General features: G+C 39.3%; 8 protein-coding genes and 1 non-coding gene across 13 annotated transcripts; 7 read left to right on the top strand and 2 right to left on the bottom strand.

Annotated features, from left to right (window-relative positions):
- The first annotated feature begins 970 nt into the window (after positions 1-970).
- LOC104827659 (probable WRKY transcription factor 23) lies at positions 971-2,308 on the top strand. The gene is made up of 3 exons (XM_010560876.2): positions 971-1,451; positions 1,578-1,721; positions 1,839-2,308. The coding sequence occupies exons 1-3, from the start codon at positions 1,054-1,056 to the stop codon at positions 2,164-2,166; spliced, it is 870 nt and encodes a 289-aa protein (XP_010559178.1). The 5' UTR covers positions 971-1,053; the 3' UTR covers positions 2,167-2,308.
- Positions 2,309-3,187: 879 nt separating this feature from the next.
- LOC104827658 (flowering time control protein FCA) lies at positions 3,188-8,941 on the bottom strand. Of its 4 annotated transcripts, none has more exons than XR_773934.1 (15): positions 8,476-8,940; positions 8,118-8,185; positions 7,714-7,792; positions 7,481-7,563; positions 7,340-7,391; positions 6,878-6,945; positions 6,626-6,692; positions 6,058-6,137; positions 5,885-5,949; positions 5,408-5,660; positions 5,048-5,185; positions 4,239-4,961; positions 4,085-4,159; positions 3,874-3,985; positions 3,188-3,741 (listed from the first exon to the last, which is right to left on the bottom strand). XR_773934.1 is itself a non-coding variant. In XM_010560875.2 (14 exons), the coding sequence occupies exons 1-13, from the start codon at positions 8,765-8,767 to the stop codon at positions 4,097-4,099; spliced, it is 2,025 nt and encodes a 674-aa protein (XP_010559177.1). In that variant the 5' UTR covers positions 8,768-8,941; the 3' UTR covers positions 3,188-3,985; positions 4,085-4,096. The 4 variants fall into 4 exon arrangements, 2 of the variants coding, with proteins under 2 accessions (XP_010559177.1, XP_010559176.1); XR_773933.1 differs by having other exon boundaries at positions 3,188-3,658; XM_010560875.2 differs by having other exon boundaries at positions 3,188-3,985; positions 4,085-4,153; positions 8,476-8,941.
- Positions 8,942-9,167: 226 nt separating this feature from the next.
- Positions 9,168-10,841, bottom strand: LOC104827693 (ADP-ribosylation factor 2-like; the record flags this gene model as incomplete). Its single annotated transcript, XM_010560916.1, has 6 exons — positions 9,168-9,455; positions 9,685-9,766; positions 9,855-9,973; positions 10,051-10,170; positions 10,593-10,663; positions 10,760-10,841. Coding segments are annotated over 6 exons (480 nt in total), but the record flags the coding sequence as incomplete, so codon positions are not given.
- Positions 10,842-11,504: 663 nt separating this feature from the next.
- TRNAF-GAA lies at positions 11,505-11,577 on the top strand. The gene has a single exon. It is a non-coding gene; the product is annotated as a tRNA-Phe (tRNA).
- A 345-nt stretch (positions 11,578-11,922) lies between these two features.
- Positions 11,923-12,748, top strand: LOC104827692 (GDSL esterase/lipase At3g62280-like). The gene is made up of 3 exons (XM_019204232.1): positions 11,923-12,175; positions 12,272-12,457; positions 12,540-12,748. Exons 1-3 carry the CDS (start codon positions 11,923-11,925, stop codon positions 12,746-12,748), a joined length of 648 nt encoding a protein of 215 aa, XP_019059777.1.
- A 23-nt stretch (positions 12,749-12,771) lies between these two features.
- On the top strand, positions 12,772-14,132 carry LOC109117329 (GDSL esterase/lipase LIP-4-like). Its single transcript, XM_019204231.1, has 2 exons — positions 12,772-13,066; positions 13,841-14,132. Exons 1-2 carry the CDS (start codon positions 12,772-12,774, stop codon positions 14,068-14,070), a joined length of 525 nt encoding a protein of 174 aa, XP_019059776.1. The 3' UTR covers positions 14,071-14,132.
- Positions 14,133-14,428: 296 nt separating this feature from the next.
- On the top strand, positions 14,429-16,394 carry LOC104827657 (GDSL esterase/lipase At3g62280-like). Its single transcript, XM_010560873.1, has 5 exons — positions 14,429-14,721; positions 14,827-15,015; positions 15,120-15,283; positions 15,372-15,642; positions 16,074-16,394. The coding sequence occupies exons 1-5, from the start codon at positions 14,478-14,480 to the stop codon at positions 16,298-16,300; spliced, it is 1,095 nt and encodes a 364-aa protein (XP_010559175.1). The 5' UTR covers positions 14,429-14,477; the 3' UTR covers positions 16,301-16,394.
- A 355-nt stretch (positions 16,395-16,749) lies between these two features.
- On the top strand, positions 16,750-20,155 carry LOC104827656 (zinc finger protein 598-like). 2 transcript variants are annotated; one of them, XM_010560872.1, is made up of 8 exons: positions 16,750-17,068; positions 17,346-17,648; positions 17,722-17,930; positions 18,023-18,071; positions 18,186-18,275; positions 18,385-18,447; positions 18,562-19,129; positions 19,223-20,155. In XM_010560872.1, the coding sequence occupies exons 1-8, from the start codon at positions 16,901-16,903 to the stop codon at positions 19,975-19,977; spliced, it is 2,205 nt and encodes a 734-aa protein (XP_010559174.1). In that variant the 5' UTR covers positions 16,750-16,900; the 3' UTR covers positions 19,978-20,155. The 2 variants fall into 2 exon arrangements, with proteins under 2 accessions (XP_010559174.1, XP_010559173.1); XM_010560871.1 differs by having other exon boundaries at positions 18,562-20,155.
- A 1,395-nt stretch (positions 20,156-21,550) lies between these two features.
- Positions 21,551-23,693, top strand: LOC104827655 (S-adenosylmethionine synthase 1-like). Its single transcript, XM_010560870.1, has 2 exons — positions 21,551-21,636; positions 22,314-23,693. Exon 2 carries the CDS (start codon positions 22,324-22,326, stop codon positions 23,503-23,505), a length of 1,182 nt encoding a protein of 393 aa, XP_010559172.1. The 5' UTR covers positions 21,551-21,636; positions 22,314-22,323; the 3' UTR covers positions 23,506-23,693.
- Positions 23,694-25,808: the final 2,115 nt, after the last annotated feature.

Below are 25,808 nucleotides of genomic sequence, written 5' to 3'. Positions count from 1 at the left end.
AATACATGCATTTAATTAATTATAAAAAATATTATAATATTTGAGGATTTGCTTTATCAAGAGGAATAATTTATGAAACAAAACCAACATTTTTATGCCAATCCCATATAAATGTTATTCAATATTGTACTTCTCCGATCCTCACAAATATATAGTTAAAACGAAAACTAGATATGTAATATTTCAGTTCTCCGATCCTCACAAATATATAGTTGAAACCAAAACTCGATACGTAATATTTCAGTTTATAAATTTCCAGATTATCAAAAAAAAAATCTCGGCAAATGTTTTGAAAAAGACTCACAAATGTTTTGAAAAAGACAAAGGAATCATGATTTGTGTGTTCACACGTAGATAGATTCCCATGCACACGATATTTTTTAAAAAAAGGAATATAAATTGTTGGAATTATTGTTTTGCAGTTGGCATGGTTTCACACGTAGAGAAGAAACCTTGTTCATACGGGGTAGACAAACGGGTTAACTGCAGAACCGGTAACAAGAGACACGTATGAAAGCGTCTATCCTCTTTGTCGGACCAAACCCCCTAGTAATCATTTCACTTATTAACCCAATAATCGAGTTTGAATCGAATTGAATAAGACATAATCATATCCGAACCGAATCCGATATCAAAATCGAACGGTTATAATTTTTTTAAATCCAACAAAATTAAAACCGAACCGAATCGAACCAAATAAAAAAATAACCGAAAAACCGACAATTTCTTTGAAAAATAAACTTTTTATCAAAACCGAACCGAAACATAACCGAACCAAACCGAAATTTATATAAAAACCGAATGGTTATAGTTTTTCTATAAACAAAATAATTGAATCCGAATATAACCGAACCGAAATCCGAATTGGCCAGCCCTATCCCTAACTAGTCTGTGACTGTATGTCATGAAGTCTTATGTCCACCTACAATCGCCGGTCATCCTTTTCTTCCCTTTTTCTTTCTGCGAGAGAATCCACCTTATTAACCCCTCTCCTCTCTCGCCAAATCTCACCAGTTTTCTCACTCGTTCTCTGTCTGTATATCTTTCTGGTCAATGTCTTCCACTTTCTGTTTCGATGCGTTTTCTCATCTGGGTCTGATCGATTTGTGGGGGAGAGAGAGAAAAATGGAGAATACTGGTGTCGGAACGCCGTCGAAGAGCGTGTGGGATTTGGGCGAATTAGCGGAGAGGAACTCGCTAGGGTTCATGGAGTTGCTGGGTGTGCATCATGATCTCGACCCTTCTTCCCTGTTCGATACGTCCCCGCCGTCCCCAACACAAGCGGCCTCGAAATTGGAACCTTCGTGCTGGGATGCGGTAGCGACTCCCAATTCGTCATCGATCTCATCGACGTCGAGCGATGCTGTTAACGAGGGGAAAGTGAAGGGGGAGGACGATGAAGAAGAAGAAGAAGGAGAAGAGCAGCAGGAGAAGAGAGCTACGAAGAAGCAGTGAGTCTCGGTTTCTACTTTTTGTTTTCACTGTTTTTTTTCTCCTTTAAAAGTTCCAATTTTTTAATCGTAAGCAGAAAGGAAACAAATTGAAGGGGAAGATAATCAGTGACTCTGATGGTGCAGGTTGAAACCGAAGAAGATTAACCAGAAGAGAAAGAGAGAGCCGAGGGTGGCGTTCATGACAAAGAGCGAGGTTGATCATCTCGAAGATGGTTACAGATGGAGAAAGTACGGACAAAAAGCCGTCAAGAACAGCCCTTTTCCTCGGTACTCACCACATCAAGAGACATCACTTTTTTTTTTCGATCAAGAGTTTTTGCAATAATCTCCGACGTGTTTGGAACTGCATTAAATGTTTATTTGTTTGTTTGTTTTCTTTTGCAGGAGTTACTACCGTTGCACCACGGCGACGTGTGACGTGAAGAAGAGGGTGGAGAGATCATTCACGGACACGAGCATAGTGGTGACGACGTACGAGGGTCAACACTCTCACCCAAGTCCTCTTATGCCTCGTCCCTCCTTCTCCGGCGGCTTATTCTCCTCCGGTCGGAGCTTCGTCCTTCCTATACAAAACTCCTCCATACTTTCGTCTGACGTCCTAAACGGGTATGATCATGTGAAGAAGAGTCGGGATGATGCTGGTTTAATGGTGAAAGACCATGGCCTTCTCCAGGATCTTGTCGCCTCTCACATGTTGAAGGATAATACTTAGGTTTAATTATTTGTAATTAATCGTCACAAGAAAGAACCGATCTTTTCCTTCACCGGAAGGTCGTGCTTTGTAATATGAGCAGAGATATTGTAATGGTAGTTAACGTTAAGCCGACAGGTCCCACCAAAACTATTTCTATTCATCTCGCAAGAACTAAGACACTATTTTGATTCGTAGACAAGAGGCTGACAGTTGGTTCTTGTTCTTGTTCTAAAGATGAGTAAAACTTTCTTGTCGAATTCTTAAAAAAAAAAATGTTCACTCCTTAATCAAGTTTTTTTTTTTGCAAGAGGGATGTGAACTGACGTCATTGAGAAAGTACAACAAGCAATCAATCAAGATTCTGAACAGTGTTAGGGTTTCCCTTCTTCACCCGCAGAGATATACGAAGGAAAGCCATTGATGATATCACGACTTCCTTTTTTTTTTTTTTGGTTTTGTATGGGGAAATCGAACTTTGCTTTAATGGGCAAAAGTAAAATATAATTGAAGTAACAGTTTTAATATAATTGAGATATTTATGTTCATAGGAGGATAGCGAAAATCGGAAACATAGCTCCAACTCTTTTTTCCAAACATTGACTAATTTTTTCCCCACTTGGGGCTTTCACACTGTTCCATTATTACACCTCTCGGGGGAAAAAGAGACTTGTGAGATGCCTTTTACTCTCTTTTTTACTGTTCACCATCTTGGTTTCTATTTTCTATAAGCAAAAGGGGAAAAAGAGACATTTTGAGGCTAAATCGAATAAATTATGAACCTTCATTAAAGTTATCAACAGGGACATATGAACTAATAATATCCATGTTAGTCGTTTTTGGAATCTATTCCTCCGGTTTATAAAAAAATGCGTCTAATAAAATATGATTTAGATTCAATTTCCTTCACGACCATAAGGCCCAAATGACCCATGGATGTTACAAGACAACTAATGTTCATGGGGATGGTCTTCTCTGAATCTTAGTTACAAGATTTGGAATTTGTTATATTACTTCCCCTGTACGTATAGGCTTTTACTCATCAGACAAAAGGGTAAAAACTCACACCAAGAGAGAAAAAAAATGTACAGTGGAGATAATAATACTACCCACACACACACAGGCTTCAAGAAAGGTGAGAAGAAAGGGGAAGAAACAAGTTACCATGCAAATGAACTTTTTGGCTTTCCCACCCATGTGTGTGTGAGAGAGAGAGAGAGGGAGGGGGAGAGAGAGCGCGCAAAAAAGAGAGAAAAAAAGGAAGAAGAAGTTACAAAAGAACAGAAGGAAGCAAAACTGTCACATGAGGTAATAACTTTTTGTCGATTTGTCTTGAGAGTGGAGAGTGACACTCCAGCAGAAGTAATCATTGTCCAGACACCAAAGGATTACACACCGAAAGCAAAGAGTAACGTACCTAAAGGGCAGTGCCTTGACCGGAGGTGGAGGCTCAAACAAAACTCTGGTTGGTTAAGTTAACCAAACTCAAACTATGGTTAAGCTCAGAACCACACTGCAAGATCCAAAGATACATGCAAAGAGAGGCTCAAAGCTCATTCCTTGAAAGCATTGATTCACAGACCACCATCATTATGCCTAAAGGCCATGTAAAGGTTGATTTAGCACTAAATGCCTCATAGCATATGCCTACAGGCCATGGATGATATTTTTTTCTACAACACATAAATGAAGAGAACAATAAACAAAATACGGATATTTAGTATTTACCAAAAAAAAATCCAAGTCATGAGAGGCCCTGAAATCAACTTCCTTTTTCGTTATATCCCTTCTTTCCTCGGCTTCTCCTTTCAGCTCACTGCTTCACCCTTGTTACATTGAACTAAACAAATGAAGCAGAATTTAGAAAGAAAAAAAAAAATCAAATGCTTGAAAATATATGAGACTCCAACAATATATCAGTAAAATCAACTTTTGATACCTGATACCCTTATTAAGAACACGAGGCCCCAACAGCTACACTTGTTACAGGCTGTTCTAAATTACTCTCCTGATCCTGGACAATGAATTCAGTACGTGAAATATGCAAACATGGACGAGAGAGAGAGAGAGGTCGGGCTGAAATGAACTCTGACCGTTGTGGGCAAGGAAGGTTGCTGGAGTTCACCACTCTGTAGCGAGAGATCAACATCGGTTTGCAAAAGTCCAACACTTTGTTTCTGATCATTAGTTTGCTCTGGTCCAGTGCTCTCATCATTCTGCTCCAGCCCACCACTCTCTTGCGAGTTATGCGCAGAGAAGGTTTTCTCTAGTTCAACACTCTCTTGCGAGAGATGAGAATCAGCTGGCTCACGTCCTGTACTTGGGTGCAAGGGAGAAACATCAGTTTTCTCTGGTCCAACACTCGGTTGCGAAAACAGAGCATCCATTTGCTTGGGTCCAACTCTCTCTTGCGAGAGAAAAGCCTCAGTTTGCTCGGGTCCAGTACTCTCTTGCGCAAGATGAGCATCAGTTTGCTCTGGTCTGAAACTTGGTTGCGAGAGCTGGCCATCAGTTTGCTCTGGTCCAGCTCTCTGTTGCGAGGAAAGAGAATCAGTTTGCTCTGGTCCGATACTCTGTTGTGAGAGATGATCATCAGTTTGCTCTGGTCCAACACTCTGTTGAGAGAGATGAACATCAACTTGCTCTAGTCCAGTGCTATTATGTTGAGAGAGATGAGCATTGGTTTGCTCCTCTCTGTTTGCGACTGCCTCTTGGCTCTGACAATTTGATGAAGGAGATTGATGTTTTGGATCTTGCAAGTCTGTATGCTCATCTAACCATTTCTCAAACAACGTGTATTCCTTAGGCATCTCCCACTGCGTTTTGATCCATACTACTACCAGTAAGTAGACAAGAGCAGGAAGGAGGACACAATTTTAAACAGGGAAGGGAAGGGACATACCGTGCTTTGGCAGGATACACAATTGTAGTAATACCTGTACCCATCTGGACAAGTGTGTTCACTCCAGTCGCACTCTGGTGTACTTGTTTTTGGATCTTCACTTGAATTGCTAGCAATTATCTGAGCATCACTTCTAGTCTACAAAGAGTTGTAACACATTGAGCTCAGGCCAGACACAATTGTAATTGTTGGACATTCATATTCTAGAACCTAAACATATAAAAACAGGATGCTTATACTCAAGATCGGCTAGGGTATGCATGCAACTCAGGACATATTTTCAAGAAGTTGATTTATTTTTTGCATAAGGTAAACTCATGACTTGTGCAGTATTATGGAGATTTATGTCTTGGGAAGTACCTCTAAGCAGGGAACCTCGGGTTTCTGCTGTTGATGCTGCTCAGAATTCTGAGATGGAATGTCTTGATGTATCTGTTTATGAACCTCAGAATCGGATGCTGCTTGAACAGTCTGCTGCTGGAACTGAGTCGGCTGTAAAGAGAAATCATGTCTAGGACCTCCAACTTCTCTATGATTCCCCCATTGGGGAAATCCTTGTGGGTACCAATGTGGATCACATTGTTGCATTGTAGGTGCAGCATTAGGTGTAGATCTGAATCACATTACAGATATAAGTTAAACCAAAGAAAACACATGCATGTTGGTTAAAAATGGACACCCTTTGATAGACTTCGATGCTTTAGTCCCATGTTTGCTTAACAAAGTTCCAAATTTTTAACACTTCAGCTATTATATATCTATGTGATAAATCAATAGTTCTCTGACATGGCAATAATGTTAGTTAAAAACTGGTAAGACAATGTAAGAACTCAAAACCTTGGTTCTCCTAGACGCGGTTTTTTAGGATCCGCAAATTTAACAGTTAATGGCTGATCAGAACCCTGAAATTACCAAAAAAAGAAAAAAAAAATAAACAGAAAATGAAGGATGTTAAATATCAAGGCATAGTTAAAACATTGAGGGATGGATCCCAGCATTGTGTGAATTACCCTCATTGTGAAGACACCATTTAAACCTTGGATTGCGGCTAGTGCCATTTCCCTACGAGAAAACTGAACAAAAGCGTATCCTGCAGAGAGCATACTTCAGCGTGTTAGAAACAAATAACAAACAACATAAACTACATACGTATGATCAAATTCCAGGCACAACTAGTGGAAAACAAGACAATTATGTATAGATGTCAAAGTAAAACCAGCGGGTTTGATTTTAGGAACTAAAATAATGGTTTATCTGGTGACTTACACACAGCTTTAATATAAATCCTATTTCCTTCATTTTTAATTAGCCAATTTTTCTAAGAGAACTGTCACAAAAGTTTACAGGGTAAACTAAATTAACTATCAAAAGAATTTCTCATGGTAATTTTCTTTTGAAAATCAAATGCTAGCATATAGAGCAAAGGATTAACTAACTAGAAGTTCTAAACTCATTTATTGAGCAAATGAAAACTCGATCTACATGAGGAAAAACATAGAAATAACACACTGAACCAGGATACTGCCAGCCAGATGTAAGCAATACAAGATGCAAATCATGCAAGAGCACTGAACAAACCCCGACTTTGCTTCTGCCCATCAAGTGCCATATAAATATCCTCAATAACACCATAGCTCGAAAACACCTGATATTATTTGACCATCCACCCAAATTCAAATGAAAAAAGGGGAGAGGAGTCAGAAGACAACAAGATATTGTCTAAAACTAAAACCAAAAAGAAAATCTTTTGCACATAACTTTTTTAATTTCCACAGACAAAAAAAAGGTCAGAGAAACTGAAAGTTGAAGCTAAATAGATTACTGCTATACCTCATGGAGCTCCGGTTTCGTTGTTTGTTTGCTGAGGCATCCGACATATAGCTTATCTGGAATTTGCACTGAGACAAAACAAATATACTCAGGCCAAAATTGACGAATTGTCTGACTTGGGCATGCATGAAAATCGCTAAGTGAAAAAGGAGTACCGACAAAATTTCATTATGCTTAGGAAACACTTAACTCCAAAATTACCAATCCTCTGTTCATTTTGATTCAGTTAGATCTAAATTTCCTCTCCCAAAGTAGAACAGCAAAAGCACCTCATGTTTTACAAAGAATGGAAAATACTAAGAGATTTTCCAAGCATACTTCCATAATGATAATAGAAGATCAAATTGAACAAAGACATCTGCTGAGTCTGAAAAGAAACAAAAAGAAGCAAAGAAACCTAATCTATGAACATATTTGTTGTGACATGCCAGGGCCAACAGATGAAGACTTTGCTATTCTTACCGATGCGTTCCCGTTCCCCATCAGCATATCTGACTTTGACAGGAGCCACTTCCTGAAAATAACTAAATAATTTTGAGTGAGAGAAAATCTCCAAACTTGAATGGGGATACTGTTTACAAAATTCTGCAAGCCAAGACCCACTCCAGGAAAGGTATACTGGTCCTGTAAAGCTGCAATGGCCCTGTCACCCTCTACTATTGTTTTGTACTTAACGAAACAGTAACCTGTAAGGGGACAAGAAGAATGTTATGCAAAATGTGAATAATGAAGCTTAACCTCCAGAAGCAGGAAAAAAATAATGAATTGCAGAAAGAGCACAGAAAAAAAACAATCAAGTAATTGCCAAAATAAGATTCTATAATGTAGTAATTTACCTGCTCGCTCGCCAGTTCTCTTATCTCTGGGTAGAATGATCTCAGTAACATTTCCATGTTCTCTGAACACGTTCCGAACCTGGTAAATAAAGAACACAATCAGAAGTTAAATGGGATGATAGTCAGCATGATGTAGATGCTAAGGTAAGAATCGCACGAAAAAAAACAAGCAAGCATAAAATTTTAGTCAGGAGTCATTAGATCTTGTAAAGAAATCATACTTCTTGTACTGGATATGAATGAGTGGGGTTATATTTCATGTTTCTCTGAAGATATTCATTAGCAACTTGTTTTGTACATCCTATTGTCTCATATGGAATCCAAGATGCTGCATATTGATATTGCGCATAGACTTTGAAGGGAACATATGAAGAAACTACATCGTAGTAGCACCAGAAACTCACCTCATCTTCGGTAGCTGTTCTTGGAACTGGGGCAACATAGAGTTTGGCATTACCACCATCGGTGGGATCTACATGTCGCAAAACCCAGACCAGAAAAATCTCAGAATTGTATCAAAGAACACAGAGGTACCAGATGAAAAAGGATGCATTGACGATAATCCTAAACCCCGACAAGAATCGTTTTTTAACGGTCAAGTTCATTATTTTACACCTGAAATGCCCACGACTCGAACTCAACCGATGCATCAGGACACGAACATACATCTTCAAACTTAAACCAGAGTACAATCCAATCCAGCAGCCACGTCGAAAGGAATCACAAGATGCATTGTCTTAAAATCGGACAGAAAAACAAAACCTGGGGATGCTCCGGTAATGGATTCCGAACGGCGCTTCCTAACGCCGCCATGTGGACCATAACCTCCGCCGTAAAAGGGGCCGTTATGATCAACCACCATATTCTGGTGACCGGAGTAGTGATCGTAATGCGGCTGGTTGAAACGCTGATCTCTGCTGTCGTTTTGGCCGTAGGGTTGGTAGCCGACGGCGGCGACATGGTGGTGATGGTGATGGAACTGGTGGTGGTTGTAGTTGTTGTGATAGTACGGATCTTGGGGGCCATTGAAGGTGTTCGCAGCGCCTCTGTCCATCGAACCCTAACACAAGTTCGTACGAATTCGTCTCAGATGACGAGAATATCAGACCGGAGAATCTTTTCCGATGACTGCGACAACGACCACCGCCGGCGAGAGCGAGAGCGAGAGAGAGTCAGCCCTAGGAATTGCAGAACCGAATCAATAGCACTCACTCACCGATGTGATGAGTCTCGTGGGATTTGATTTACCAAACCAGACGACGACGTCGTATAGAGCCGCCGGTAAAGTTAGTCAATCACACGGTAGAAGATTTTGAAACGACGTCGTTTGGCTCGATGAACGCTGCTTTCGCTTATTCACTGTTTTCTTTCCTAAAGAAATACGGAGTTTTGATATTGACCCATATATGAGGAGGCGTGAATCTTTTTGTAATATGGATTTTGAAATGTAAACATAGTAAGAAGGACGATCAGTTAACTTATGAACAATGAAACAAGAGAGGTCTTGTCCGTGCAAAACGAGAGAGAACGCGAAAGAACAAACATTGACCAGATAACTCTAAGGATGATACATCGATTATTGGAAGAAGTTCAAAGAGAGAGACTATAAGAGTTTGGAATTGAGGAATGTGACAGTAAAGCGTTGTTTTTAACTTGCAATATAAGGCTCCCCATAACAAGGAACCCGAGGAATTGACTACTTTCTTGTTGAGGCCCGTATCTCAGACACATGCCATCTATGCCTGCAAATTTGCAATTCACACTCAGAATTCGATTCCATAACCACTCAACAAGGTTAAAAGTATCAACTTTCTACTAGGATGGCCATTTCGAATTCAGTTCGATTTTCTGTTTTAAAGAAATCATAGTCATTCGGTTTTTTATATCAGACTCGGTTCAGTTACGCGTTATTCGGTTTTTGTCTGTTTGGTTAATAATCAAAATATCAAATGGGCCAAGCCTAGAGATTACCTTGTTTGCGATGTTGTTTGAGAGCCAGTCCAGACCCTCGTAGAGCCCTTCACCGGATGTGGCACATGTGCTCTGGATGTACCTGTTACATCGAATATTATCAGACATGATGGACATCCCACCCAGTTTTAAGGTTTCCCAATTCCGTTTTTGTTTTGTTTTAGGATTACCAGTGCCGTTGACGGAGAGAGTGAAGTCCGAGCTTGTCAGTGATCTCGGCAGCGTTCATCGCATTGGGCAGGTCTTGCTTGTTAGCAAAGACAAGCAGAACAGCATCCCTCAACTCATCCTGCAGATACAACACTTAGGGTTGATTTTTCCGTAAATAGATGGGGGGGGGGAGATTTTGAGTTTGTTTTTATTTACCTCATTCAGCATTCTGTGAAGCTCGTCTCTGGCTTCAACAACACGGTCTCTGTCGTTGCTGTCAACAACAAAGATAAGCCCCTGGGTGTTTTGAAAGTAATGTCTCCACAATGGACGGATCTATATGAGCGAGCAAGAAAAATTCATACGTTTAAAAAAGTTAATCAACTATGACATCCAGTATAACTATAAGCGCTTCTTAAATGACTAAAAACAGTACATGCAACAAAAACAGAAATATCTAGGAATTTCAGCCAGCAAAATGTCATCCCTGAGACAATCAAAGGATGCTGTTAGAATTGCTGGCAGATATTGATTTAGCTTATCAATTGTAGAGTGACGGTATACGATTCTAATACCAGCACTGGACCTAGACAATCAGCATATGCCATATGAATCGATCAGCAGCCATTTTTTGCTGGACCATAATCATATAAAACCGAACCGTGTGTGTGCCTTAGACAGACACAAATGATCCTTCCAGAAATTTAAATAAGAACAAACATTTCAAAGTGTGTAACTGCAATAAGAAATGACAATACCTTGTCCTGACCCCCAACATCCCAGACTGTAAAGCTGATGTTCTTGTATTCCACTGTCTCCACATTGAACCCTGATACAACAATGGTAGTCATCCAAGCATTCGGTTAATCGTACTTAGAAACCACAACAACAGAGATGTCGAGACACATTATTTCGAATTACTCACCAATGGTGGGAATAGTGGTAACAATCTCTCCAACTGCTGAACAACTTCCCGAAAGACAGCCCCATTTTCCGAGCCTGCTGCAGCAACAAATTCATAATTCAATTCAATACACATTCTTATCGCATTTTAACAAAAAACAAAAGCATTCATCAATTCTGAAAACAATTCCAGGAAACCCGTATCTGTAGACACAACACAACCCACAAGCCTTCCGCTTACGACGTTCTCCTGGTTACATAACGTTTGCCAGATCCCAACCGTATTCGTAGGTCCGGATCAAATCAACAACACGATTCCACGGATGAGATCTAATCCCAGAGAACCATCCACTCATATTGAGATACCAAACCTGAACAGCCTGATCTACGAAACTAATTCAGATCACCGCACATCTCAACCATGCATGTACAGATCCAGTATTTCCGAGGAAAATTCACGAGATAAAAAATGAATCGAAAAGAAAAACTGAAGAACACACGCAGATCTAGAAACGGTGAGCCATAAACGAAAGCCTGGAAGAAATCGCTGAACCAAAAACCCGACAAAAGGAGCAGTAAACAGGTACGTACAGAATCGGAAAGAAAAGACAGACTCACCGAAGAAAAACCACAGCGCTCGAGATCTAGTTCGCCTGCCGCCGAATCGCCGATGACCCTTGCAAATGCTCTTAACAACGTTATTGGAACATTTGTGGAAACCACTTTGTGCTTATTTTATTAGATAATAATTTAGCCACGTATCACAAGCGGGGATAGCTCAGTTGGGAGAGCGTCAGACTGAAGATCTGAAGGTCGCGTGTTCGATCCACGCTCACCGCATTTTTATCGACCGCTTATTTTTTGTTTCGACGTTTCTGTCCAGACCCTCTCATTCTCTAAGAGGTTTCTTTCCTTCTAAATCTCGATGGGTTTCATAGGCTTCTAGCAACTACAATTATCAATATATCAATCTGCGGCAGCATCATAAATTCATTTTAATTTGGTATCTAATATCCATTATAGACCTTAATGATTTGACATAAAATATTAAAAAAAATCAGAAAACTGTTTTAGTTGTAACATCTTGCTATTATTAATATTCAACTAACAAAATTTACTAACATATTCCCCTTTCTTTACACCCCCAAGCAAAACACGAATTTCTCAACCAAAAAATAAAAAGGAATGGGATTAGTGTTCTTATTACCCTCTTCATTGCTCCGAGTGTTTTTCATCGTCCAAATCGTCTGCCTTTGCACGTGCGTCCAATCGCAATGCAAAAGGAATCCGGTCCTATTCAATTTCGGAGATTCCAACTCTGACACGGGAAGTTCTGACTATGGACTCGGTCAAACCGTCGCTCCTCCGTACGGACGCACGTTCTTCCATCATCCCGCCGGAAGACCCAGCGACGGAAGATTAATTATCGATTTCATATGTGAGTTTCATTTATATATATCATATGTGTGTTTGATTATATATATTAAAAAAAAAGACAAAAAGAGTGATGGATTCAAAGCAATTCCTTTTGCAGGTGAGGGCTTGGGAGCAAGTTTTTTAACACCATATTTAGAACCTATAGCGCCGAATTTCACAAGCGGGGCCAACTTTGCTCTAAGCGGTGCTGCCATCTTGTCAAGACCAAAACCTTTCAACGTCGATGTTCAGCTTGCCCAGTTCCTCCATTTCCGTAACCGTTCCGCCTTACTAGCCTCCCAAGGTATGACAGGCTTCTCCGTACATACATATATATATATATATATAACACATTCCGATATTGTGGTATATATATGTGTGTGCAGGTTACAGAGGCTTAGTAAGGGAGGAAGAATTCTCGAACGCCTTGTACACGCTCGATATTGGTCAGAACGATCTCGCGGCCTCGTTCCTTAACCTAACGTTCGATCAAGTCGTGGACAAAATCCCTTCCTTCATGGCGGAATTGAAAAATACGATCAGGGCAAGTTATTATCCATATCCTTGCCCACATCGTTTCTTGCGCCCCAAGTAACCATTAACCCTAATTAATGGCTAATGTATGTCGTCGTCATTTTTCAGGTTATATACGATCATGGGGGAAGAAACTTCTGGGTCCATAACACAGGGCCGCTAGGATGTGTCCCTCTCATGCTGACGTTAATCGAGCACGTCCCCACCGATCTCGACGTGAACCGTTGCCATAAGAACATGAACGAAGCTTCGAAGATATTCAACGATCAGCTTAGAGCGGCTTGCGACGAACTCAGGTCGGATTTGGAGGGCGTTACGGTTGTTTACGTCGATATTCATTCCATCAAATTCGATCTCATCGCCAATGCTACGAAATACGGTAAATAAATACGTATATCATCTATGGTTAACCCGTATTTTCATCAGAATGACCGTATAACGGGAAGAATAAGAATTAACAATTTTACTAAAACTCCTAAATAGGAAAATTGGAAAGCATTTAGAAAATGATTTACACTTAAAACTCTCTTTGATTTCTTTGTTTCTGCTTGATGGTACAATGAATTGAGGGGATATTAATTTATAATCCACGGATACGACTAATTAATCATATAAAAATCTCACAATAAAGCATTCTAATATAGATTTTTCTATTAAATTCAAAAAAAATATTATAAATTCTACTGTACATGGTCTTATTTCCTTTTGTCTTGATCTTGTGTATCTATTAGTCTAGTTCAAACTTATTGAATCTAGGGATTATCTAGATTTTCATTGTTCTTATAACATCTTATAGAAATTTGATCTAAATTAATTTTTTTGTTTTGTTCAATTTATTGAATCAATGACCCAAACCACAAAATTAATTTGGTTAGAAAAAAACATTAGCCCAAAAATCAAGTATATTCTCAATACTTTTACATTCAAATCGTAATTAGAGTTTGACAGAACATATTCAATTTTTTTATAATTTGAAAGTTCAATATATCTTTGATTTAATTATATCTTCTAAAAGACTAAAAGATAGGAAAAGTATGAATGAATCTTTCTCTCCATATGAATATTTGAACTCAAGATTTGGAAGAAGTTTTACTCCGTTTTTTACTAGTTGAACCATCCAATCTGGGGTAACATATTCAATTTATGTATACAGGGTTTGAGGATCCGTTCATGGCGTGCTGTGGCTCGGGCGGTCCGCCGTACAACTTCAGGTTCGGGGCTCAGTGCGGCCAAAACGGCTCGACGGTCTGCACGGAAGGGTTGAAGTACAACAGCTGGGACGGCGTTCACCTCACCGAAGCCGCGAACCATTTCATCTCATCCAAATTACTCTCCACCAATTACTCTTCCCCTCCGCTTCCCCTTAACCATTTCTGCAACTAACTAATAATCATTTATGATTTATCTAATACACACTAATTAATGACCTAATGATGATTGTAATATCACCGTAATAAGAAACTTAAGATAATACACCAATTGGGCCACGTATTGTTTGCTTGTTTAGATATTTAAGAGAAAAAATATTGCAACTTGAAATAATACATGTTCTCATCACGTGAATGCCCTTTCCTCGTGTCCCGTGATCTATACACACACATATATACAATATACACACATGCATGCATATGATGATGTTGGATATTAAAGAAAGACCAGTTGACGAAACTACTTGACGTACATGACTATGTTTTTCTTATAACAAGACAGGTTGACTTTCGAATGTGATCATTAGTTCCAAGATTCAATAAAAACCAGATCTTTGATCTTTGACCGTCAGTGATCGAGAAATGGGTCATTGGCATTTTCTCCATTGTCTGGTGATTCTGTGTTTTTGTCTTGTGGGTTGTAGCAAATCGGAAAGTGATGATGGAAGGAAGAATCCGATTCTTATAAACTTCGGAGACTCGAACTCCGACACCGGAGGAGTTCTCGCCGGCGTCGGACTACCAATCGGACTCCCTCATGGAATCACCTTCTTCCACAGAGGCACCGGCCGCCTCGGCGATGGCCGCCTCATCCTCGACTTTCTCTGTAATTCATTCCTCAACACTCTCTCTCTAGACCCCCTCTTTCTCTCTCTTTCTCTCTCTATATATATATATATATGTATGTGAAAATGATGAATTATATGGATAGGTGATCATTTGAAGATTGGATATATGAGTCCATATTTGGACTCACTGTCACCGAATTTCACGAGCGGAGTGAACTTCGCGGTCTCAGGCGCGACCGCCTCTCCTCTCTCCTTCGTTGCGTTTCCCCTCTCCATCCAAATCCGTCAGTTCATCCGTTTCAGAAATCGATCCCTCGAGCTCCACTCTTCCGGTGATTAATTATATCATTTTTGTTTTCATAAACACATTTACATTATTTATATAACATAATCTCTCTTTATTGACTTCTATATATACATACTACCCTCTTTACAGGCCGACAAGATCTTATGGGCGAAAACGGATTCCGAAACGCTTTGTACATGATCGACATCGGACAGAACGACCTTTTACTTGCGTTGTACGATTCTAACCTAACGTACACACCCGTCGTACAAAAGATCCCTTCCATGCTCCTCGAAATAAAAAAGGCCGTTCAGGTGGCTTCGTGGTCTCCATTCTCGTACATTGTAGAAAATGTTTATACCGTGACTAACACGTGTCGAAACCGTATATTTCTGCATGGAGAGCGTATATTTGTACGGAGGGAGGAAGTTTTGGATACACAACACGGGGCCGATGGGATGCGCGCCGAAGGAGTTGGCTCTGCATCCGCATAACGAATCGGATCTTGACCCGATCGGCTGCATTCGGGTTCACAATGACGTGGCAAAGGCCTTCAACGCTGGCCTTCGCCGTCTCTTCAAAGAAGTGAGATCCCAATTCAAAGATGCCACTTTTGTCCACGTCGACATCTACTCCATCAAGTACCGTCTCTTCTCCAACTACAAAAAATACGGTGCGTACTAATTATTTCACTCCTACATCATACAATGGGATAATATATATATATATATATATATATATAATATTATGTTTGTATATATGTATATGTATATATGTATGTAATTATTTTAATATAATTTTTTATGGTTTTATGATATTTTTATTATTTTTAATTTTTGTTAATTTAAAGTCTGACATGATGCCACGTCAAAAAATTTAACGGGTTAGTTAACGTTAGCACGAAGTTTGGGATTTGGCAAACTTTGACTAGTTTAATTTTTTATATAACTTTGTTAATAGTTCATATTATTTTACGAAAATGGAAAAGTTAATATTCAATTTAGAAATTTGAGTAAAGTTCAGTATTTAATATATTATTCTTTATATATATATAATATTTGATTTGAAATATAATTCTAAAAAAATATTTATGGTGGGTTCTAGGATTTGAGGATCCGTTTATGGCGTGTTGCGGCTACGGAGGACGGCCGAACAACTACGACAGGAGAGCGACGTGTGGTCAGCCAGGTTCCACCATTTGCCGCGACGTTACTAAATCTATCGTGTGGGACGGCGTTCACTATTCCGATGCCGCAAATCGCGCGGTTGCTAGCGCCGTTTTGTCAAACCGATACTCCACTCCTCATATCCCCCTTGACCGGTTTTGGTAAACCGGTATTGAGATTAATTAAACCGGATTGGTTACTGAGTTTTTATTTCCTGTTTGGTCACGCACGCAACTATAATAAACTCTACATTACATTATTCCTGTTTTGATCGAATAAGAGAACATATTTTTGCCCAATGGGCTTTCCAACAGACTAAGCAAGTTGAATTTATGGGCTTCTTAGTAATGAACCGGCCCAATATATTCGTAGTTTACCTGAATCAATTCAAAGGATGCAATTTTCAATTTCTTTTTTAAAAAATCAAACGATTAATTATTAGCAGATTATAATTGGTTATTATATCTCGGATTAACGGGCCTAATAATGGGCCTGGGCCTGGGCCTCAAGACCAACCAAAGCAGCGGGAAATAAAATTGGCCGTTGTGCGGCGAGGGGAATGATGCAATGCCACGTGTTATTAAAATGAAGGACTAGGCGCGACTTTCCTTGGCCGTCCGTACACCTTCTGAGACCCTTCACCTTCCCTCCCCCTCGTAAGATCAACTATCATATTCTCTCCTTCCGTCTCGATCTCTCTGCTCAACTCTATTTCTCGAGAAAAAGGATTTTCCTGTCGGAGAGAGAGGGGAGTGATAGGAAGAAATGGATGATAGCTGTGCCGTCTGCGCAGACAATCTCGAGTGGGTTGCGTATGGATCTTGCGGTCACCGTGAGGTTTGCACCACATGCGTCGTTCGTCTCCGTTTCATCTGCGGTGATCGCCGCTGCTGTATCTGCAAAACCGAGTCCCCTTTCATCTTCGTCACCAAGGTTAGGGTTTTCCGAGTGCGCCATTCGTTTATTCTAATCATCTGTGTGCCTTCTCGTTGGGGAAATTTGTATTTTTTTTTGCTTTGAATTTGTGATTAAAAAAATTGTTGAGAAGTGAGACCTGTAGTTTTGCTTGGAATTTGTGGAAATGTCGTTTTCTTTGTTGTTGTAGTGTGAATAATAGCAGGTTCCAGGATTTACCCGTTGTTCAGAATGGCGGTTTCAGTCTTCAGATATCAGTACCTCTGGCAGTAAACGCTCTTTACGTCTATTGCAGGCTTTGGGTGACTATACTCGGACGATCAACGACTTCTCCACATTTCCATCAGAGCGGAAGGATGGCAGGATAGGATCTTTCTGGTATCATGAAGACACTCAAGCTTTCTTTGACGACTTGGACCAGTTCATGATGATCAAGGCAATGTGCAGACTCTCTTGCAGTGTTTGCGACAAAGCAGAGAGACAATCAAAGGAAGGGCCGAAGCATCATGTTCGGTTTAAGAGCGTGGAACAGTTGAAGGGTCATTTATACCATCGCCATGAACTTCATATGTGTAGTTTATGCCTCGAAGGGCGGAAGGTATGGCCTTTGAAAATCTATATGGTTCAATAGCTCTTGCAAATGTTTTCTGATAGTTTCTCTTTTATGCCAGGTATTTATTTGTGAACAAAAGCTGTATACCAGAGCACAACTGGACCAGCACATTAGCACGGGGGATTCGGAAGTTGATGGAAATGAGAACGAAAGAGGGGGATTCACTGGTCATCCTATGTGTGAATTCTGTAGGAACCCGTTTTATGGTGATAATGAACTATATACACACATGTCTACAGAGCACTACACATGTCATATATGCCAAAGGTAATGCTAATCATATTTCATAAAATTTATTTCCAATTCTCCGACGACGAGGGCCTTAAAATAATTTGTGTTTGCTTCAATTTTCAATGCAGGGTGCATCCGGGAAAATATGAATACTACAGAAACTACGAGCACTTGGAGGCAAGATAAAAACCATCTTCACTATATCTTGCCTTCAGAGTTCCAACTAGTTTATTTCTTATGGTAGACTGTGGCTGCATATGTTCTGACACCATCTATCATTGGCGTTAACAGATGCATTTCCGCGGAGACCATTTCCTATGTGAGGATGATTCCTGCCTTGTTAAGAAGTTTATCGTCTTCCATAATGAAGCGGAATTAAAAGTAAGTACTTGTAGTTTTAGGACTTTCTACATTCTGGTATGTTCTGCTGTGATGTTTTTCTCACCGATTATCTTTCAATGTGTTACCACTTTCTTACATTTGTCCTTAGAGGCATAATACTGTTGAACATGGAGGTAAAATGTCCAGGTCTCAGCGAAGTGCTGCATTACAGGTCCGTGTTTTCTTTTTTGGGAACACTATTGTCAGTTACATATTTGCATGCCCGTTTCATATGTTCCTTTATCTTTGTCTTGCCTGCCTTTGATGTTTGATTCTTCTCCAGCAGATACCAACTAGCTTTCGGTACCACAGAGGAAGTGAACGAGAAAATCGTCATGAGCCTTCTGGTGATGATGATGATTTTGTTGCAGCCATTCAGGCTAGCATGGTGACTTCCAGAGCCGAGAGTGCAAGGTTAGTACAGACAGCATCCTCTAATGCACCTGGTTTCTCCGAGTATTCAGCCACTGGAAATGTTCATCCTCTCACTCAACCATTTGAAACTCTTGGAGAATCTTCATTTCCTCCTCTCTCTGTGCAAGCAAGCAATGGTCAATCGAGATCCGGACAGAACTTGGGGAGTTTGCCCAATAACACCATGGCTGCTCGTCTGAGACATCAAAAAAATAGAAGCAGTACAACGACTAGTCCTTCTCCAGCTTGGCCTGCAAGAAATGGCCATGGCCCAGTGCTAGCATCTAGTACAATAGCTGGGAATTCTGCTGCTGCTTGGCCTGCGGTATGTCATGGGCGTCTACAATCTTCTACATCTAGGCTGCCTGCAATTTCACGGGATGCCGATAGTGGCCACATATCTGTTCGGGGAAACTCGTCAGGTTCCACACGGAATTCAGGCAATATGAATAGGATTACCCACTTTTCCTCAGCACTTAATCTTTCTGAAACGAGGCTATTACTAAAGCCTTCTGATTCTTATTTCCCTCCAGTTGCTGCTGCCCAAAATCGCAAGCCATCTACCAATTCACAAGCATCAAACACCTCGGCACCCTCTAGGGACAGAGATGTAAAGTATGCCAACAAGTCTTTGGTCGAAAAAATACGTGCTTGCCTTGGTCATGATGAAGACCTATATGTGTCATTCAAGGACATATCAGGGCAGTATCGGCACGGTTTGGTGGATGCAGAAACTTACTTGGACTATGTGAAGGGCTTTGGCTTGTCTGATTTAGTTCTTGATTTGGCTAGATTGTGCCCTGACCCTAAAAAGCAGAAAGAGCTCATCGATACCCACAATTCCGTTTTGAGAGGAGTCGAACCGCGGGAGAATGGTGGATGGGCGAAAGATAAAGGGAAAGGTGTGAAGGTTGAAAGCAGTAGCAACTCGAGGGATGGGGTATTAGCCGATAGCTTTGTGGACTTGGTCAGGAGGTTGCAGTCTTCTTACAGACCTCAGGACGAAGATGCAGAAGAGCCGATATCCAAAGACGAGGATAACTACGGCCCGGGGAAATCCGAAAGCCAGAAGGATACCTCGTCAAGGGGATTAAAAAAGAGCAAGCAGAGGAAGAAGAAGACGTCGAAATTTCACAGAGTAAGGCTAGGTGAGGGATCAAAGGCTGCATTACTCGATCTAAGGAATTCGGACAGGGGGGCTGAACCAGAGTCAAAGGAAGACAACTCCAACAGAAATGGCACACAGAACCCTCCTACTGGCGGGGTTTGGCGGAAAGGGGAGGTTTAAAATTCTTCACCTGAACTCTTCCAATGTTTAAGCTGTATTGCTTTCACGTTGATATTAGACTGCAGAAATTTTGCAATGGCATTTTGTGGCCACTTGTCTTTCTTTTGAAAAAAAAAAAAATTGGTAGCAGACCGAGTTTACAGACGGAAGCAGAGGAAACCATTTTTTTTTTTGTCTTGATAAGTATTATTAATACTATCCGTAAGCAAACGGCGTCGTTTTAGTTATATACTTACTTATTTAATTTTACAAATATATATTTTTAAATTAAACAAATAATACATATCATTTTTATAAATAAATGTTATCAATAAAAAAAAGAAAAGAAAAACTCGCGATGCATGGTTACCTAATTTTACAATAAAAATAGTAAATAAAGAAACATCAGTTCGGTACTCATCCAGTAAGCAAAGCAAATGTCGTCGTTTTCTATGTTTGGTCGCTTGCCTCGTTTGCTCACAATCGCTTTGGTGTTGACTCTTGAGTCGTGATTTTGTCCCTTTTTCAAGTGTTTTGTGTTTCTCCCAAACTCTCACCTAATCCGCACCACTTTATTTCTGTCTTTATCGTATTAATTTTTATTTGTTTTAATCATCGATACTCTCTCTCTCACATCTTACAAATTTATGTACAAAATTAATATCAATCCAATAACATTTGGAGACGCAGACGCATACAAAACACCATGGCCTGGACATTTCTTTTTCTGTAATAAATTAAAATCAAAATACAGTTTAGTAAATTTGTTTCCTTGTTCTATAGTTTCAAAATTATTAATTTTTTACAAAATTATTATTTTTAGGAAAATAAGTTGTGTGGTTTTGTAGAGAAGGAAACGTCACGAAAGGGAGCGTGTGAGGTGCGGGGGATTCGGTGCGTGGAATGAATAGAATGGGAGCCCTCAAGTCGGGAAACCGGCTGGGGTTGGTGATTGACCGGTAGTACCCGGTCTTACAGAAAAAAAAAAACAAAATACTAATTACGGCTTCATTAATTTTTAATTACACCCACGTCGACGCGGAACAGGTGAAGTGTCATTCTCCCTAACCAACTGCTGCGATATCTCCAACCGTTGAAGTTTCATCTCCGTTGCATCGGACGGCTGTGATTAATTGCGCACCCTAACTTTGCTAACCTGAATTTTAGGTGATCACGGTTGTTGGGGGTGGGGGAGTAATGTAATTCAATATTTTCTTAGACAAAGATTGTGAGTTTTTCCTGTGAATCCATGGTAAAATAATTATTTTTCCTTAATTCACTAGAGCTCCAATTAAACCCAAATAAAGATTATATTTAAGAATGACCAGAAAATCTTTAGATATTCGTCATCCATAGCTAGAAAAGAAAATCCTTAGATTGTGATTTTAATAAGGTTAATTACCTTTTTTATTAATGAAAATGAGAGTATATGTGATCAGTTGAATTAAACGCTTGGATCTGAGCTAATTAATGGCCTAACATAATACGCATAAGTTGAATCACACACACATACACGTATACACTTCAGTTTAAAATGTTCAACCGGTTAAGCCGGTAAGCAAGTTAAGAGATGCGGATGTCCTATAAAAGGGGAAGGTGTGCGGACGGAGCGTCCAGTGCCTCGGTGTCGGCTCCTCTCAGATTTTCTCTCTAACTTTCATAACTTCGCTCCCTCCACAGGTCTCTCTCTCTCTCTCCCTACTCTTGATTTGAACTTTTGACAGGTCTGCGTTGATGTTTTTGCTGTTCGGTTTGAGCTCGCGAATCGATGGGGATTTTTGCTCTGGAGTTGTTTGATTTTATTGTTGTTTTGGGTATCATTTTTTTTCCTGCACTTAGGCGTTCGAGGAATGTCTCTATGGGACCCTTTTTCGGCGAATCCGGGGCGTGGCAGTAACATTTTCAAAGATTTAGTTCGAGTTTCCGATTAGGATTCAATCGTGGGCGACAGTCACTTGTTAGATCGATCCAGATCTGTCTTATTCTTTTTCCCGCTCATCTGTTTTGCTTTGTAATCTGTCCTTTGATTTGATCGTTCTTCGGCTGAAACATTTAACATCGTTTCCGCATATATTGCTCTTTACCATTTGGATCGAGGGATAAACGATGTAGTTCCATTAGATGTCGACTGACATTGAATACACAGTGTTTGGAAAAAGATTTACTTCTGTTCTTTCTTGGGAATTTTGTTTTCCTTTTGGTTTCTTTCACCTCCTTTTGGTTTTCGGTTCTAGAATCTAATGGTGGTCTTTCGTCATGTATGGATTTATGACTTGGCATGAACTTATTGTGTTGACGAGATTGTTTTTTTCCTGATGTGGGTTTGTTCTCTCTTTTATGGTTTTTGTGAGTTGTAGCTTGTAAGATATGGAGACGTTTCTATTCACATCCGAGTCTGTCAACGAGGGACACCCCGACAAGCTGTGTGACCAGGTGTCTGATGCTGTCCTTGACGCCTGCCTCGAGCAAGACCCTGACAGCAAGGTTGCATGTGAAACTTGCACAAAGACCAACATGGTCATGGTTTTCGGAGAAATCACCACCAAGGCCAAGGTTGACTACGAGAAGATAGTCCGTGACACATGCCGCAACATCGGTTTTGTCTCTGCCGATGTCGGTCTTGACGCTGACAACTGCAACGTGCTGGTCAACATCGAGGAGCAGAGCCCCGATATTGCTCAGGGTGTCCATGGTCATTTCACCAAGCGCCCGGAAGAGATCGGAGCCGGTGACCAGGGTCACATGTTCGGGTATGCCACCGACGAGACCCCCGAGTTCATGCCCCTCAGCCATGTGCTTGCCACAAAGCTCGGTGCTCGCCTCACCGAGGTGAGGAAGAACGGGACTTGTCCATGGGTGAGACCTGATGGCAAGACTCAGGTGACGGTTGAGTACCAGAACGAAAACGGTGCCATGGTCCCTGACCGTGTCCACACCGTTCTCATCTCCACCCAACACGACGAGACAGTCACAAACGACGAGATTGCCCGTGATCTCAAGGAGCATGTGATCAAGCCCGTCATCCCGGAGAAATACCTCGACGAGAAAACCATCTTCCACCTCAACCCGTCAGGCCGGTTTGTCATCGGTGGACCCCACGGGGATGCTGGTTTGACCGGACGAAAGATCATCATAGACACTTACGGTGGTTGGGGAGCCCATGGTGGTGGGGCATTCTCAGGGAAGGACCCATCAAAGGTGGACAGAAGCGGAGCTTACATAGCCAGGCAGGCTGCCAAGAGCATAGTGGCCAATGGACTTGCTCGAAGGGCACTGGTTCAGGTCTCGTACGCCATTGGAGTGCCCGAGCCATTATCAGTCTTTGTCGACACATATGGAACAGGTAAGATCCCCGACAAGGAGACTCTGAAGATTGTGAAAGAGAGCTTTGATTTCAGACCAGGAATGATCTCCATTAACCTCGACCTCAAGAGAGGAGGCAGTGGAAGGTTCTTGAAGACTGCGGCTTATGGGCACTTCGGTCGGGAGGACACTGACTTCACCTGGGAGGTGGTGAAGCCTCTCAAGTGGGAGAAGCCTCTATCTTAATAATGGACCCATTTCGCCCTTACAAGTGGCTTGGCTTATGTCTTCTTACCCGTTTGTATTCATTCTGATGTTTTAAAAACTCTCTCCGCTCTGTCCTTGGGAATTTCTAATTCTGTTTTTGGTTTGGTTTCTTTGTTGATCGTTGTATTGTATTTTACCCATTTTGTTTTAGATTTGGTTCTTTCTTCTGCTGCTTGTCGATAGAGGTGTCAAAAAAACCCGAGCCCGATACCCGGTTTGAATCCGTCTATAAAATTTACGGGTTTAGACTTCAAAAAACAAAGCCCGTTTGTTTTTTGGATTGATCCGACCCGACCAGAAAAATTGCGGAACAATAGCGGGTTCGGGCCGGCCCGATCCATAGACCCGATTAAAATATAAATTATATATAAATATATACATATATCGGTAAATATATATACGTCCATATATATTCACATATATTTAATCATATATATATACATTTATTCAATCTTTTATATACACACATATATATATATAATCTATATATATGTATTAAAAATATAAAAATATTATATAATATAGAGAATTATAAAAAACTAAATTTTTTTAAACTAAATAATTTAAGATATAATATTTTCATAGATGATATCATCAAAATTACAATACTATTAATTTCAAATAATTATTCCAATTGAAAAATATAATAATTTAATATTTTTAAAATTTTATTATCATATAAAATTAAAGAATTCAAATTTTAATTTATATTAAATCAAAATATATAACTTTGTTATCCATTTTTTTATCTTTCTATTATCACAAAATGTATTAAATTTTTTGTCTTTTAATTATAATTTATTTTGATTTTATTTTTTAAAAATTTTAAACCCAAAACCCAACCCAAACCCCAAAAAAAAACCCAAAAGGCTGGGGTTCCAGACCGAAAATTTTAGGCCGGCTCGTGTTTTGGGTCGGACCGGCCTGACCCATAAATATCCGGTGCTTACGATGCACCCAAGTGCATCTAATAATCTCTCCGTCACGGTGGTCTGCGAGGCATAGGATTAGTGTCCACCATGAACGGTGGGGTAAGTCTAGGACACTGCTACACATGGGAAAAGGCATCTTTATCTATTTTTTAATTTTTTAATCCGAGGGAGGGAGACACTCTGTGGACTAGTGGTCCCCACCACAGTTTTCATTTTTTTTGGTACTTATTTACGGATAATTCCATTTAAAACTCTGTACTTTTCTCTCATCGCAATTTAAATCCTATACTTTTTTGATCCAAAAAAACATTGTACTTTTAAAAATTGGCAATTAAAACTCTATACTTTTAAAAATTAGCAAATAAAACCCTGAACAAAAAAATATATTATTTAATGTTGACATTGCATCCTAGTCATCTACCACATCATCAATCCCTAATATTTAATAATATTAATTAATACAAAATAAAAATAAAATAATAATAATAATAAAAAATAAAATTTTAAAAATTATACACATACATATATAATGAAATGATATACATATATACACATATATAAACATATTTATATATATACATACATATATATAATACATATATATATATATGTTTTATATGCATATGTGGTATACGTATTTTTTTTCTAAAAATCATGCATATGTCACATATATATATGATTTTTAGAAAAGTATGTATATATCACACATATATATAAAACATATTTATATATACATATATATATGTATGTATTATATAGATATATGTGTATATATAAATATGTTTTATGTATGTGTGTTATATGATTTTTTTCCTAAAAATCATACATATATATATATAATGTTTTTTAGGGAAAAATACATATATAACACATACATATAAAATATAGGGATAATTCCATTTAAAACCATGTACTTTTCTCTCGTCGCAATTTAAACCCTATACTTTTTTTTGATCCAAAAAAACATTGTACTTTTAAAAATTGGCAATTAAAACTCTATACTTTTAAAAATTGGCAAATAAAACCCTGAACGAAAAAATATATTATTTAATGCTGACATGGCATCCTAGTCATCTGCCACATCATCAATCCCTAATATTTAATAATATTAATTAATATAAAATAAAAATAAAATAATAAAAATAAAAATAAAAATTTAAAAATTATACACATACATATATAATGAAATGATATACATATATACACATATATAAACATATTTATATATATACACACATATATATAATACATATATATATATATATATATGTTTTATATGCATATGTGGTATATGTATTTTTTTTTCTAAAAATTATGCATATGTCACATATATATATGATTTTTAGAAAA

The sequence above is a fragment of the Tarenaya hassleriana genome, unplaced genomic scaffold (genome assembly GCF_000463585.1).
Source record: "Tarenaya hassleriana unplaced genomic scaffold, ASM46358v1 Cleome52, whole genome shotgun sequence".
Taxonomy (NCBI): Eukaryota; Viridiplantae; Streptophyta; class Magnoliopsida; order Brassicales; family Cleomaceae; genus Tarenaya; species Tarenaya hassleriana.
This window is presented reverse-complemented; position numbering and strand designations above follow the sequence as displayed.